Genomic DNA, 17,408 nt, shown 5'->3' on the forward strand with positions numbered 1-17,408 from the left:
CCTGGGATTGTTCAAATGTTTGGGGTTATAAGATGAGAAGTCTCTTATGCTCACCAATGCTGTATTATTAGATCAAAACAATATTATTACAATGTAAAATAACGGTTTTCTCTTTTAATATATATTAAAATAGAAATGATACTGAATTTTCAGCATCATTACTCCAGTCTTCAGTGTCGTTCTGAAATGCTAGTTTGGTGCACAAGAAACATTTCTTATTATTATCGATGTTGAAAACAGTTTCATATTTTTGCAGAAACCGTGATACATTCTTTTCTTTGAATAGAGATAAAAATAGGAATCTTGTTTTAGCATTATAAATGTCTTTACTGTCACTTTTGATCAATTTATTGCATCCTCGCTTAATAGAAGTATTAGTAAAAATAAAAAAAATCTTACTGACCCCAAACTTTTGAATGGTTGTGTGCATCTGACTACTTTTGGTCAGATACAGTGTGGTCACTTTTCGGTCAGTGTGTGACTACGTTCACCTCTGAATGTACAGTAGTTGATGTTGCACAATTAAAAAAAAAATTGGGCTTTTGTTTTCACTCTTATTTAGCAGTGTTCTTTTTCAAAGAAATCACCCGAAATGGATGTTTATACCAGGTGTTAAGGGGATCTTAGATCACGTCCAGTGGCTGCCTGTTAACTGAGCTGACATGTTTATTTAGATAATGTACTTGGGGTGCCCAGAAGCCAGTAGAGCTGTCCAGTCGCAGACTTATTTCTCTGGAGTGTCTGGCAATGTCTCGTGCCTTAGCACATGATCGCTATTTCTGCTAAACATGTGATGCTAATTAATCATGAGTAGCTAGCTATTGTGCATAGACCTGGCATATGCAGGCCTCTTAAGACAGACTCTTGCTTTTGTGAGAAAGTTTTCATTTTAAAGGAGTTGTATCATGAGGAATCACAAGGAAGATATGTGGTACTAAAATAAAATAAAACACAGAACTCAAACATTACTCTTTAGTAAACGAAAAAAAACTGGAACCGTAGAAAGGCTGCAAAGGCGCTTTGTTGAATGCATCGACACATCAGAGAGAGTGAGAAAAAAATACAATTTATAACAGAAAAAATGACGTGCTTGAAAGTTTAAACACTTTTGATTGTCACATTTTCTGAACTGATGTTTTGATATAGCAGCATTATATCTGCAGTGCCAATTAGAAAGCATTTCTCATTATGGCACAGTGAAACAGATACCCTCGCATACACATGTCTCATGTTTCTGTCATGGTGAGGTTTAATACTTTGTGAAGATGTGTCAATCAAGCTCCTTAATGAAGTGCATGTGAAGAACAGATGCTCTTGGCTGCATATTTCCTACATGTGAACATTTGAATCAGTAATATAGCATTACTCTGAAGCTATTTTAAAAGCTTTGCTAATATTAATTTACAGAGAAGACAGGGGTTGATGTATGCTGTTCCATCAAAGCCCGGGCATTGGCTTTTAAAGTGTTTTAGTCATTTTCCCTCATAATAATGACAGTCTGTAGATGAATGTGTAGCTTGTGAATATCTGATGCATTGTTTGATCAGAACTCTTTGGCATGTGGATGATCATGTTTTTAATGAATATCACATGTAGTGTTTGATCAAACCTCTTTGATGCGATGTGGATTTTATAGTCGTACTGTGATCTACAGTAAATGAGCCACACAAAGAGGAAAAAAAGCATCATCACAAAAGGAAGCGTATTTTCTTTTATGTATTGGCTCCAGTCCGCTAGCAATGTGATTGCTTTATACGCACAGGCTTGTAAGTAGTTAGCTCGATGCTAAACGCAAAGACAGCCAAGCGCTTTCCTGTTTTAAGGATAATGAGCCAGATACTCCAACACGCCACCTGCTCTACTATCCTTGGCTTTTACAATACATTATCTCTCAGCCACTACATCACACACCTCTCTACCTTCACACACTCAAAACCCTGACAGCCAGGTTGAACCTTATTAGATTTTGGCTCATCTCCAATTCACTCTAGCCAGAGGGATCCGGGTAAAAGAGAAGTGACTGAACACAAATGTTTCCCCCGTTCTGAATAATGATCAGCGGAGTAATGTACAGTATAGGGTGACTTATCTCTCTATCTTCCCATAGGAAAGAGAAGTCGCAAAATCTCTTGAAGCTCTCATATGTTTCTCCTGGACCATACAGAGATTATGCTTTGGTTCTCATTAGAAAGAGGTGTTAATATTATACCTCTATTGCTATATGTCAACATATGACACATTTGCGTCTATTTTTTAATTAATTTTAACAAATTCTAGGATAAACATCTCAGACAAAGTTGATGAGGCAGAACTGAGAACTCCATTAAGCTATGAAAGGGCGACCTTTGAGCAATAACATTTTCCTCCTGGTTTCTCTTTCAAATTTCACGTCTCAAGTGCTGAATGTATTCTGTATGATGGTCATTGGCTGGCTGCTTGTTCTTATTTCTTGGCTTTTATGTAGACATTCATCCTTTGATCTCTAGTGAGTATGAAAGATGGTCTTGTTCATCAAGATAAGAGTGGCATAATGCAAACATAAAAGACAGGGTCCTCATAAACAACTAACCATAAGATCTATAGACCGTTTTCATATTTTCTTTCTGTTTATGCCTATGCCCCTTTTGATGATATCAACAGCAAAACAATAAAGTTAAGAGTAGTGGTTGACTGAGATGGACTTCTTTTTATGGCTGATGCTGAAATCTGGGGGGCAGGGAGGCTGATATGTTGATTTATATTTACAGATTTTATGTTAATACATATTATTAATATTGCTGAATTAGCACCTATTTTAACACTATTTAAATGTAACTTTAAATTGACAAAAAAAGAATTTCAGCAATTTCTCAGCAAGGACACGTAAATTGATCAAAAATGACATTAAAGTCGTGTATACTATTACAAAAGGTTTCTATTTCAAATAAATTCTGTTCTTTTGAACTTTTTTCTCTATTCGGCAGAGAATACGTTTATTACAGTTTCCACAAAAATAAGCAACACAACAACATTGTTTTCAACATTGATAATAATGATAAAAAAGCAAATGTTCTAGAGGCCCAATTCACCAGAGTGAGCATCTGTTGGTGAGCATAGGTACACTCTCAGAAATTATGGTACAAAAAAGCTGTCTTCTGTGTACCAAATGTTCTAATGTACTATTTAGGTACTAATAACTTTTGGTACCAATATGTACCTTTCGAAAGGGTACCTCCCCATTGACAGCTTTTGTCCCTTTTTTCTGAGAGTGTATGACCGAGAGTAAGTGTACCGCTACTCTGCTATTACCATTGGACACAATTGGATAGTTGTTGTATTCTTGAGGTTTGAGGCAAATAGAAGAGCAGGATATAAAGTCTGGGACCAAAATCTTTTATTGATTTTCAATACATGTAAATAATGTAAATTGCATGTATTTTAGTGTTTCATGTAAATTGCAATATCAATCATAACATAAAAACTTTACATAAAAGGTAGACATGCACACTGTTGCAAGGCTTCTGACCTTTTGACCCTGATCTAACAGAGACAAGAGACTAAACCTTTTCAGCAGCAATTTGGCTTGATGATGCTCTTAACTTCTAACAACCTGATTTGTATGTTCATGCAGAAAGTGGAAAGATGCGTTGTGCTCCTATAAAGAGACAAACACACTTCCTAGGCAAAGACTTGATGTCGAGACTCCAGGCTGATTGAAGAAATACTTTGATGCTTCCAGAGAGTAAAAGAGTAGAACCTTTTGAAGCAATTTTCACATCAACTATCTTCATCTTTTCATTTATATCTTTGTTTCTTTGGTTTCAATCAGCCTTTGTAAGAAACATAAGAAAACTTTCATTTCCATCTCTAATTAACTCTTGAAATAACATTTTCTTCGTTTGGTTTTATGCTTTATTGATTGTTTCTCACTCTTGATTCATGCTGGAAAACAAGTTTTTTCTGTTACTGAGAACAATGAGCAGAGAAGCGTACAGAGCGGCTTATTCATAATCAAACAGGCAGTCTGACATACAGCAGTCCAATCTGCTCACCCGTTATTATCAGTGAAATTATACCAGAATGAATTTAATGAATATGTCTTTGCCATCTTGATATCGTACCATCAGCGACTGGGATTATTGCCCATGGTGACCTCTTTGCAGCCTGATGAATATGGATATGATAGGTCCAGCTTGAATAAAATGCTCAAACGAGAGGGATGTCAAAGAGAGCGCGATGAATAATGCATATCCGTGTCTCCGGGGTGAGTTCAGTAATATCAACAATTATTAGAAATGACCCCAGTGTCTCCACTGAAAGTACACATTCATTACAGTACTTCCAGGCGAGTTCACTTCGGAATAAGCATAAACAAGTGTCCGATGTCATTAATAGTTCCATCGCAATTCCAAGTTTCCCGGACTTTTATCCTACCGCGTAATTAAAAACCTTGCCTCTGGTTCGGAATCACACTGATTTGACGACTCGCAGCTGCTTGTTGCCCTCTCATTCTCATCTTTGAGCATCATAAGATGTGCAGGGCCCGTCGGTTTAAATCCCTCAGCTGGGTGTTGAATGTCCGATCATATTCTGCCTATATTTGTTGAGTACACAAGAGAAAAAGGCTTTGAATCCAGCTCTAATTGGGAGGGATCCTTTGATGGTGCAGTTTGTGCAATAGCAAGGTGGGGAACGTTCCCAGGCCGATTTCCGTCATGGCACATTTGCATTTCCTTTTTCCTAGCCTGCCAAAAACAACTCGTAGCTCACCTTCTAAATGCGCGCTTAATAAGAAGCAGACCAGGAGTGCCGCTGTAACCCGGCGGCGAGGATGAGAGATCTAGACTTTTCTCCCCTTCTGGCCACCGGGAAGCCTTTCGTCAGCCAGGCCGAGCAGATTAAACGCGCCCTCCGTCGCGCCCGCCCTCCCACCACATCAATGATTTGCGCAAACTGAATTAAACAAAATGAAACAGAAGAGAAAGAGCTCTTTTCATGTTGCAGATCAACAAGCGTTCCCCCAAATCCTCTTTGGAGTGATTTCTAACATATGCTGGGTAATTAAATGCAGTGCGGGAGAAGATGGGCCGCTTTTCATCTGCTTCCAGTCCGTACTGGTCCATGCCACGGCCATTTGTCATCAGTGCAGATGAAAGTCATTGGGTTGGCAGTCACGGCCTGGGCTCTGGTGCCAACCCTGCGAGCATGTGTGCGCGCACATATACAATCAGCAAGTATGGGTTTGCAGTTTGCACCCGAACGCACACAAATGGAGATGGTAAAGAAAGTGAATTGTGTCTTTTCAGATAATTAAGGCTGAGGGCATTGAGGGTGTCTAGTCGCAGAGGTGCTTTTTAATAGAATCTGGCAGAGTCTTTCTCATATGGAGAGTGATATGAGCTGACACCACTGAATCTAATGACAGGGAATAAGGAATCCTCCACAATAAGGGAGAGATGTGGCTCGCACCTCCTTGGCGAAGAGCAGCTCCACAACACAATAAAATACCATTTGCATTTATATAGCACTCTGCAGGTGTTGATTCAGGTGAAATATTACAACAGGGGGAAGACTCCCACACCACGAAAGCGTATTGAAAGGCACAGGCAAATAGATCCAGTATGTAAAAAGCTATCAAGTACAAATGACTGCCTTTCCTCACAGAATCAGTCGTTTGCCTTTTATTATAGACTGGATTTTAGCCTGGCTCTTGATTACCCGGGGTGGTAAGATGGTTTTAAAAGCAAAGGAAAATGACATTGGACAGCACTACATCATCTGAGCTTGGAACAGGGAAGACAATGCATGTCCCGGTTCTGTCGTTATCCATAAGAGTCGCAAACAGCAAGCATTGATGTACAAACAGCTCCGGAATGCCAAGCTAGGTTTTTTTTCACCTTTAAATGGTGAGCCAAGGGTATTTCTGAGGCAATTGTCGCTTTAATGAGACTGTGCGTGTCTATGCTTATGTGCTTACACAGCGATTATTGATGGCTGACAAACATGCCTCAGTTCAGTCCTTTATGCTAAAAATATGAGTTTGGATTTGTTTAGTTGGTGTGAATGCAGTTTTTTTTCTTTTTTTTTTCTAAATGTGTACCAGTGATTTATTGATTATTGATGAAGGGCTCCAGACTAACATTTGAGAGCAGTGGCACCAGATTTGATAGTGCCAAGGGAAGGGACAAAACAAATCATCCTAATTCGCATATTACTATTTAATTTCACAAATAATTACAGTTACTAATAATATTACATAATTAATCAAAAACACACATTTTCTTTTTAATATATATTAGCAACAGTAACATCTGTAAGAAGTGTAAACTTAAAACCTAATTATTATAGGGAAATAATTCAATATTCTGATGGTGTGACAAGTTTGTATTCTACAGCCCTTGATTCTATGTACTTGTTTTCACATAGTATCATACATTTGGAGTTCATGGAAAAAAAGTAACTATTCTAACTAAAATACTGTAAATATATTCCCTTATATACCTACAGTATTCAATATGTCTATCACCATATTTTTGCCAAAATACCATGCTTACAGTTAATGTTAGTACAGTATATCCAAGTTGTAGGTGATTTGTGGATTGATCAGCCTTCTAACTTTGATCAATTCAATGTTTCTCCTATTTTCCACTTTAAAAGGGTCATGAATTGAGAAATACAATTTTCCTTGATTTTTTGACATGCAAGAGGTCATTGTACTATTAAAACATCCTGCAAGTTTTAGAACTCAAAACTTTCTTGTTCATCCGAAAACATATTTTATTGAAACCAAGCTCCGAAAACGACCCATTTCGTCACATTATGACGTAATAGTGCGACTGTCACACGTGCTCAGTTTTGTTTGTTCTTAGTTTCTGTTTTCATGGACTTTCAGTTTGTTTTCATAAGTCACTTAGTTTCCCGCCAGTCAGCAGTTGTCATGGACACCATCTAATCACTATCTCATCTAATCACTATCTCATCTAATCATCACACCTGTTCGTTATAATTTTATTATCTCTGTGTATTTAGTTGTATCATGTGTTTTTGTTGGACACACGGTTATGTCTTTGCACCTGCTTTTGGATTAAATCTTGTATACATTTGAAATTTTCAGTCTTCTACATCTGTTGACAGAGACAAAAGATTGCCTCTACTGAATCAGATCAACACCTATTTCTACACCATTGCATATTTGGCCACTCCCACAGGCGCAATAGTGAGATGCTAACTAGATACAGGATCATTCGACTAAAAAATAACATTCCTTATTAGCGGTGGGAGAAAAAAATCGGTGCATTGCCACTCTCTCTCCAATGATTCTGGATTCTGAGCTTAGTTTTTAACCAGATGCGCTGTGACGCTGCGTGTGCTTTAGAAACACCCGTATTCTACTTGCTTCCAATTCCTCAGAACACCACTCGAACCTTCTTTAAAATAATCTTTCATAAAGTTTTGAGAGAGGTTGAAACGAATTATAACAACATTCACTGGCTTCATTGCATAAGATATGCGCTGTGAGAAACACACGCTTTGCTTTGTTACGCTTGCATATAAAACTTGTATAGCCTACGTGTGCAGTCTCTCCCGCCGGTATTTTTTATTACAAATGCTCTACGAAGGCATCAATTATGTCGTTTGGAATGCAGTGGGCTTATATTTTAAAATATGAAACTCACTGACAGAAGGCTGCTTTCAATTTCAAATGCTCGTGCGCTTTGGGAAGAGTGCTCGTACAGGCGGCTGTGTGCGACTCTGTTTAAATGGTTAAATGTACTTGCATCTCAAAAGGTTTTTTTTTTTACGTGAAATGAATGTACTGTAAACACAATCAGTTATGTCTCAAGGAATTAAAACAGACAAGACAAACCACATCTTGTATTTCAAAAGATATATGTGTATTAGTGTGAATGCAGCTTACTAGATCTCCTGATGTCTATGATGTCATCAGTAACAATCAAATAACAGTAAAGATCAGAAAGAGAAAAATCACATTCAGATACTCTTAAATACAGAAAGCACTCTGTTCATTGCATGTAATATGAAGACTTCAGATGCAAAAGCCTCTAAGTGCCACCTGAAATTTTCTTCTACAATGATCATTTTTATCAAGCTTGTATGTTTATGTTCAGTTATTTCACTTTAATGGCAATGAAAAGTACCTATTAATTGTCATTGAAGTGTAATTACTGAACCTAAATATACAAGCTTGATAAATATTACTTATGATAAATATATTAATTGTTTCTCTTCATTATTTTCTACTTGCTTTTATTTTTTGATATGCTATATTAGCTTCTATAATTCAATTTTAACATACGATTTTTTTTATTTAATTTGTCATTTGTAATTATTTTCAAAAGTACTTATAATTACTTATGTAATTCAATAAAAACAGATTTAAAATTCCTCAAGTTGGTAAACACCACAGTAAGACAATGGTTTTATGCAAGTTAATAAATTATGATAAAATAACTCCGAATGGCAACGGTAGGCCTACTTCATGTTCATGTTCCTAGTCGTTTTAGCTTCAAGTACTAGATCAAACAACCTTCATTCTTTCTGTCATTTCCTAAAGGAGAGGGTAACCTATTTTTGCAGTGATAGCATGATTAGCATTGCTCTTTGAGGATGACTGCGCTCTGTTTCAGGCTGATGAACAGAACAGGAAACTCCCACACATCGAGGTTAGCACAGTGACTCAGCATCTAGTTTGTTTAAGAATCATCTAACATTACGAGTTTTCCACATGGCTGCTGGTTAGCATTATTGCAATTAGCTTCCATGCTTCATTAGCACCACTATTCTAAAGCTAAGGGATTTAAGTCTAACTGATTAGACGCATTCAAATGTCATTATCTATTTTGTTTCATAATGTCTTGTTGGTGGATGCTTCATTTTTAGTTTCTTTCTGTAATATCGGATTCCATTATGGCTTTATTATAATGAAAAAAATCATATTGAGCTAATTCTGTCTCTTTAAAAAGCGTCACCAACATGAGTACCACTGTGAGTTTAGGTGAAGCTGTAGCTACAGTAGGTAATGGCTCAGGATGGGAAAATGCCACTTCCCTGTTTTATTCATATCTTTGTCACCTTGGATTTACCATCAAAACTTTAAGCACAAAAAACGGCACGGCACTTGGATTTGTCTGCCAAGACATGCAAAGAATGCGAGCTGTTATTCTGAGACAAGAAGCGATGAGAAATGCTTTACACTATACTAAAGGTGAACAGGCACATGCAAAGCATACATAAACAGGGCTCCTGAGTCCTGACTGTGAATAAATGTTGCATTTTGGGAACTTTTTCCCAGCAATTAAGTTTTGTTAGAGGCCCCACTGGTTCCACTGCAAATTAAGTTCTCTTAGATTATTGGCTGACATTCGTATGGCAAATAAGAAACATCAAACGGCAAATGCTACAAAGCGGAATTAAACAGCGCAACTTGTCTGAATTGTGCGGCACAGACCACTTATAAGCTCGGCCTAACAGGCAGCGCAGCGCAAGCTCAGAGCAGATTCATTTACTTGCAGATCGATCACACGACAGCTATTAAACTGAGCTGCGACATCCAGTGAGAAGCGTTGGAATTTGGCAAAAAAAATCTTTCACAAACCTCAAATGTCTTGGTGATTTAAGTTTGTTTAAGTCCAAATGAAACAATACTGACATTCTCAGCAGCATTAAAAGGGCATTTTTAATTATTATTTTGTAATGTTTCCTTAAAGGGGTCATGACATGGGTTTTTTTATTTTATTATTATCTTCCCTTAGGTGCAATTATAGTATTACTATAGTTTTTTTTACAAAAAACTTTTAAAATGTAGTGATTTATGACCTTTTCCCACCCTGTTTCTCATCCTCTGATTCAAACAGTCTGTTTTGGGGGTGTTTCCCCTTTAAGAGTTCAGTGTTAACGCCCACTGTTATGATTGGCTAACGTCAGTGCCTATGCATCAATTATTAATTAATAATTAATAATTAATTAATCCCCCAGCCAGAACATTTGCGGATTCAGCGTATTTAAAAAGTATTTTAAAGTTTTAAATACATTACTTACAGTTTGCGTCGTCGTTGTTGAGCCCAGAATAGTCGGCACGGACTTATCTTTGAGCAACAGTTTTCTGGCAAAGCCAGCATCATTTTGGGATTTGTTCTCAAAACAGTCATCCTTCAAATGGACTGGGACATCCGCAAAAAAATAAAGTGCATACATTTTTCCCTGACGACTGGATCTTTCGCAGCGTATTCAAAGATGTTGTTTGTCCACAGCCAGGAACAGCACATCTGCGTGGCATCATAATTTCCCTGTACACAGACCCACTCGCTGTCCGTCGACTGAACACTTGGGAGGCGCGCGGCGCGCGGGCGCGACAATGATACGAAATGAGCGTAGTTGTCTTGCGCTTAAAGCGTAGTTGTCTTGCACTGGAGCCGGTCATATGCAAACGCTGGTACGTCACTTCGTACCGTGACGTCACTTCTTACCATGGATCCAGAACGAGCTGTATTTAGAGCTTGATTAAATAAATGATTCGTTTATAATAGGGAGGACGTCTTAAGCTATGAAACTTGCAGGACGTTTTAATGGTACAAAGACCTCTTATATACCAAAAGATCAAGGCAAATTTGGTTTCTCATGTCATGACCCCTTTAAGGGTGCACTTATAATGTTAGTATGATTTTTACATCAAAAATTATCATAATTAAAAAAAAAAAAAAGTTGTCTAATTATGTTCTGTGATATTTCTTATGATAAATAATACGCATTGTTGTTTTGTGACTGTGGGTAGCCTAATACGGTTTAAAAACTGCTCTATTGTGGTGAAAAATGTATATTCTTTAATTCTCTTAATAGATTATTTAGTATGAGTCTACTATATGTATTGGCAAAAGATCATATAAAGCATGATAAATATGCATTTGTTTCAATACAGTTCATACTGCTCATAAAGTTTGGAGTCAGTAAGTAAAAAAAAAAAAAAAAGAAGTTTCTTATGCTCACCAATGCTGCATTTATCACAGAAAAAAATTGTTTTCTACTTGAATTTATTTTGAAATGCAATTTATTCCTGTGATGTCAAAGCTGAATTTTCAGCATCATTACTCCAGTCTTCAGTGTCACATGATCCTTTAGAAATCATTCTAACATGCCGACTTGCTGCTCAAGTTGAAAAAAAGTTGTTCTGCTTAATATTTTTTGTGGAAACCTTGAAAGCCACGTTTATTTGAAATAGATGTTTTTTTTTGTGTGATCATTTAAACGTACTGTATCACCTTAATTGTCCTGTGCGAATGTAAAAATAAGCAATTTCTACACATCTATATGATGCAACTTATTTTGCAGTGCTTAATTCGCAGACAAGAGGCATGTTCACCGCTTTGATTGAGTAGATGTAGTTAATTAAGGGAGGCACCATCTGTAATATATCTTGCTGTGCAATTTTAGTCACAGCTTCTGAATCGCTAAGAAGAAATTACACTAAATCAGTGTGAACGCCTCGCCAGTGCCGATCACTCCAGCAACAACACCCCTATCAATTGTGTTATTTATTATGAAGTTCGTTTCAGATTGAAAGTCACTCATTATGTGAGATTGTGAGGAAAGTAACCGATGTGCGCTGGCAGGCAAGACACTTCCACATTTGCCACATCCATAATCTTTCCGTATTTGGAGGGAGTGAGAGTGGCTAAGAGAGGGAGCATCATATTAAGGGCACCCCTGCAGGATCCAAGAAGGAGACAGATGAACATAAATTAGCTGTGTGTAAAACAGGCAGCGTTTGTAATCTCACAACGTAATTGGGCTCGCTGGTTTGCCAGAGACAGATGACAGGGATGTAATGACACTCTTCATTTATCTTCTTTATTGTGGTGGAATGCGTTGGCAGCGTGAGACTGGTCCCGGTCCAGATGAAGGAAACGTTACGTTGTGGTATCATCCACATCAACAACAACCCACATTGCTGATTTACAGAGTCAGACATGGCATGACTCAGCCGGATAGTTCGTTAGGGGTGGTGAGATTGCCGGCAGGTTGAGAGAGAAAAGGTGAGCACTCATCCCAAGACTTCACCGTCCTAACTGGCTTCCTCCAGTATAGTTTTCTTCCTCAGGCTCAGTTCTTCCTTCCTCTCGGTAATGTTTTAGCTTCTTGTTCTTGTTCTCAGCAGCCCATTAATGTGCACCTTTTGTCGCTCCTTGGTTCTTTATCTCTTTCTCTTTCTCTGAAAAAGAGCCAATGGTCGAGAGCTAGAGGACTATGTCAAAAAGCGACCCCAGTTTTCCTCCTATTCACGCACACACACACACGCACACACTCCACGCAAGCGCACACACACACACACACACACACACACACACACACACACACACACACACACACACACACACACACACACACTTACAATGAGCTATACTCAGAGAGCTGATCATATTGATTGAAATACTTGGCACAGATATTCCAATATTGTTTTAAGTCTTTGTTGTTTATATTTCCTGTTGAAACAGGAAGACTGGGCAGGTCATATTGAAGGTTTTGAAGGATTTGTTTTCTTCTTCTTTCTTTCTTACATAGCCAATTGATTTTAGTTCCGTCATAGCCATGAACCATGATTTGCTTCTTGGTAGTTGGTTGCTTTTGATATTAAAGTGAGGTACAATTACATTTGATTGGACAAAAATCTGTGTAGTGCAGAAATTAGTCATCAATTATTTCATTTATTCTTATTTTTGCTCTTTTTCCCTAGAATTATGTGCTCAGAGTTTGTGCCTGAAACTTTTAGGAGTACACTGGCATATACATGTGTGTATATATAACGAGTCTGCCGTGCTCACAAAGGCTGCATTTGTTTGATAAAAAAAAAAAAACAGTAATATTGTGAAATATCAGAAAAATAACTGTTTTCTATTCCTGGTATTCCTGTTATGACAACGCTGAAATTCACTGTCACATGATCCTTCAGAAATCATTCTGATATGCTGATTTTCTGCTCAAGAAACATTTCGAATTATCATTAATCATCATCACTATCATCAACACAGTTGTGCTGTATTATACTGTTTTGGAACAAGTTCAAACAAACAGCTATTATTTTAAAATAGAAATATTTTGTAACATTATAAATGTTTTTACTTTTAATCAATTTAATGCAGCCTTGTAAAATAAAACCATTAATCTTTAATAATAATAAAAATAGTGACGCCAAACTTTTTAACTGTAGGCAAAATACATTCTTTATCAGCCATACTGTTGGAAAAGAACCAAAAATGTGTTTGCACTGTTTTTGGATAAAGTTAAAAGGCAGTAAAGCATTTTTGAACTACCACTTTTCTAAAAAGTCAGTGAACAAACTTTTTGAACTTCTGAGAATGGTAATACGTTTGACAGCTTTATTCATATGAAAAGATATATACATTTATTGTAATCGTTTTAGATGAGTTTGTGAGCTGGAGCGATATAGCTGAGCACACACAATCTAATGATCTGCAGTCATCATCACGGTGAATTATGGTCAGAATAAACATTTGAAAAAAGAAATGCAGAGCCGAGCCACACAACAGTCATCAGACTGGAGTTGGCCTTGGAGAATTGCCAGCACTGACATCCAAACACACATTTACTTTGATTAATTAGCCTCAAATGTCATTAGCACACTCGGTTTCTGCACTGAAACCATTGTAATTTTTGATTAACTCACATCATATGTGGAGCAGCGCTGTATTATTGGCAAGTAAACTGCAACCTAAACCAGATGTGACTAGATGGGAGCATTTCTTTCCTTTTTGCAGTCCTGTGGTGTGAAAAATGAATTAAAAGTACAATTCCATATCGAGACTCAGTTCAAATGTGGTCATAAACTGCATGCGTAATATAAAATCATTAAAATAATGGTCTTAGATGAATTATAGCATGTCACACCACAGGGCATTGCATGCTTTCTACCCAAATACAGTCGTTCATTCACTTTCTCCCATGAAAGTAATGCAACTATGACACACCAGCCAATCATTCTGAGTATGTCTGTGAGAAACGGCATCATAAAGGCTTATGATATGACAGGACTGCTTAATTGAAGCAAACAAGTTGTCTTTTCATACCGGCAAGATCCTGTACATGAAAGTATTGTTCAGCAGTGAAAAGGCAGTGCATTGTGAAATGTGGATTTGAAGTCCAAAAATGTTAGATTTATATAAAGGAAAGAAAAGCAAAGGGAGGGAAAGCTAAGGACTTGGCTTATAATCCCCAAGGGAGCAAAGAAATAGTATTTCAAGAAATAAACAAGTAAATAAAATCATTCACTGCTGGTGACGGAAATACCAAGTCAGTTTCCATAAAATGGTAACGGCATGAGAAAAAAGGCTCATATTGAGGATTTCTGGACTGTGAATTAAATTGGTTTATGGTTTATGACGGATGTGCATTGCTGGCACTATTATGTAGTGTAAACTATTATGCTGGTAAATATAAAACAACAAACCGTGGATAATTGTCATGCTTCTCGCAAAACAACTGTACACTCATAAATCTGACCAAACATTTAGGACAGAACGACTGACCTCAAATAACTGAGATTCCCTCACTGTTGTTCATGTTTCTTTCTTTGTTGGAAAGGTAACTCACAGCAACAGCACCTCAAGCCATGTTCTGTATAACAAGAAAGATTTTTTTTTTTTCATCCATTCATGTGTTTTGAGATTTGTGAGGAAGAATAATTTGAGTTATGACATTTATTGAGTCCGTTCTCTTCTCTGCTGGAGATGGTTTATCCCCATTTATTATTTAAACCACTGCAGAAGTACTTTCACATGAGTAAACAGAATTAATGGCATTATTCATTACTATGCTAACTAGACAACCGTTACAACGATGATAGATATGAACAACTGTTTCCTCCTTTCATCTTACCCTGTAGCTTCATTCTGATGTGGACAAAGGTGAGGGCAAAGTGAAATACGTGCTCAGAGGTGAAGGTGCAACCTCCATTTTCACCATCGATGAGAACACAGGCGACATACATGCCACGAAGCGCCTGGACAGAGAGGAACAGGCCTACTACACGCTGCGAGCTCAGGCCCAGGACCGCGCCAACAGCCAGCCAGTCGAACCAGAGTCAGAGTTCGTTATCAAAGTGCAGGATATTAACGACAATGAGCCCAAGTTCCTGGATGGCCCTTACAATGCTCAAGTTCCTGAAATGTCTCCTGTTGGTAAGTGTCTTGGATTTATTCCTACAAAACTAAAGATGGATATACAACTAAATGATGCATTACTGCTGATTGGTTTGATTTTGCATGCTCATTTCCTCTAAGGTAATGTGACATGTAAAAATACCTTTTTAAAACACTCATAATTTAATACCGATAACAGTTACATTTATCTTTAGCAATTTTCAAAATGAATATCCATTTTTCCTACTGTACATTATAATGTTGCCAAGCCTACATTTACGATTGATTTAAGTTTTTATTTTATTTTTATTTTTTAGACAAAATACAAAAATATCAACCATTTATCTGTAATACATTGTGAAGATAATTATCAGCTTATCATATCAGCCAGGGTTTATTGGTGCATCCAATTTAGTGATGATTATTGGTAATTGTGTCATGTATTTGTTTAGGTATGGAGGGTTAGCTGAGGATCACCTCAGAACAGTGATATACATAATGAATGCCCCTGGTACAGGGCACTTGTTTGTCAGTTCAACCACGCAGAGCGTAGTAGCTGACAATCACGCAAACATTGACACGCTTTTTTAGAAGAGCAATTAACATGCTGACTGCCACTGTCTGTCCAACGGCGTGAACAAAGCCATTAGCCTCTGTGAATGCAAGCGACCCTTGTCCTCAATGACTGCTTTATAGATCCATTTAAATTCATTAGCAGTCAACCGGTGATGAATGGATTTGATTAACGAGAAAATGATTAATTTAATTTGGTAATTAAGAAACAGGAGATTTCTGTTTTTTTTTTTACACAAGTCTGAGGACCACAACCTAACCCAGGCACCTTTCCCTCACGCCAGACGTCAGCATGAGACCAAATGGAAATTCACAACATATGCCTTTACTCCCATCCAATCGCTTTCACACATAACGGTTTCAGAATGATGTGAGTTTAAGGGCTCACCATATGCCATGTCCTTAACTGGCTATAAATGTATCAGCCTGTTGAATCTAAAGCGCCTAAAGTGATTCTGCAGAGGTACAAGGTTACCTATAAGAGACTAAATCACATCGCACCATCTTAGAAAGAGTAACACTCATTTGGCCTTGGTCCCTGCAGTGAAGTGTTGCCATGGTGCTGCGTTTTTGTACACTCAGCTGTGCCTCCAGATGCTTAGGTTACCAATATGACAACATCTGGGCCTGTCCCCAAATGTCTGCTCTAGTTTTTTACAAGCAAACGCATTTAAGAATAATCTGCGTATTCTGAGGAACACCGCAGTTTGGAGTGGGCCTGTAAATTGTGCTCAAATGAGGGCCTGGCACTTTCCATTAGCCATTTAACAGTTTAAATAAAAATCTGGGAAATATCAGTAAAACAGCACTAAAACTTCCCCTTGTGCTCCAGTTCTACAGGACAAATAATAGTATCTGGAGTATATAATCTATTTCACCTTTAATAATTTAATAAAAAAATTAACACTTTTATTCTGCAGCACTGATGTATTGGGTTGATCAAAAATAGCAGTAAAGACTTGTACATTTGTTACCAAAAATAATTTTTCAAACAATATGCTGTTAAATAATCTTTCTAATCCTGTATCACAATTTAAACAAAACTATTAGCAGCCCAACTGTATTCAATATTGATAAGAAATGTGTCTTGAGCACCAAATCAGCATATTAAATTGATTTATTAAGGATCATTTGACACTGAAGACTGGATTAATGATGCTGAAAATTCAGCTTTGCCATCACAGGAATCAATTATATTTTAAAATATATTAAAATAGAAAACTGTTATTTTAAATGGTACTAATATTTCACAATTGTAATGTTTTTGCTGTATTTCTGATCAAATAATTGTAGTCTTGGTGAGCATAAGAACCTTCTTTCAAAAAAACTAAAAAAACCATAAAATCTTACAAACCCAAAACTTGTACAGTATATGCTGTGGATTTCAATGTGCAAAAAAAAAGAGAAACAAAACAGAAAGTCATGATAAGATAAGGGGAGTTAAGTGCAGGCCACATACAGATTTGTGTTTAAAGTTCTTGTTTTGCAAGGATGCATGGCGTAATGAGAACTGAGGCAACACCAGCTCAGTACTCTGTAATCAAGAAAACACTGCAGAACCCACGCAAGATATGTTTCTATCCAAGTTTCATTGTTAATTTATGCAAAAATATATGAAAAACAATCACGAAAATAATTTACGGATAACGCAGTATTTCTATCCCAGTGTTCAAGAAAACATCATCG

General features: G+C 37.2%; 1 protein-coding gene across 7 annotated transcripts in view; it reads left to right on the top strand.

Annotated features, from left to right (window-relative positions):
* The window catches only part of cdh7a (cadherin 7a), a 95,550-nt gene that overhangs the window by 46,698 nt on the left and 31,444 nt on the right, over nucleotides 1–17,408 (top strand). For all 7 annotated transcript variants that reach the window (XM_079611846.1, XM_079611849.1, XM_079611843.1 and 4 more), the window contains one exon: nucleotides 14,894–15,188. In XM_079611846.1, the coding sequence (XP_079467972.1) occupies nucleotides 14,894–15,188 (295 nt within the window). The remainder of the gene's footprint in view (nucleotides 1–14,893; nucleotides 15,189–17,408) is intronic.

Source organism: Phoxinus phoxinus (assembly GCF_949152265.1).
Source record: "Phoxinus phoxinus genome assembly, chromosome: 5".
Classification (NCBI taxonomy): Eukaryota; Metazoa; Chordata; class Actinopteri; order Cypriniformes; family Leuciscidae; genus Phoxinus; species Phoxinus phoxinus.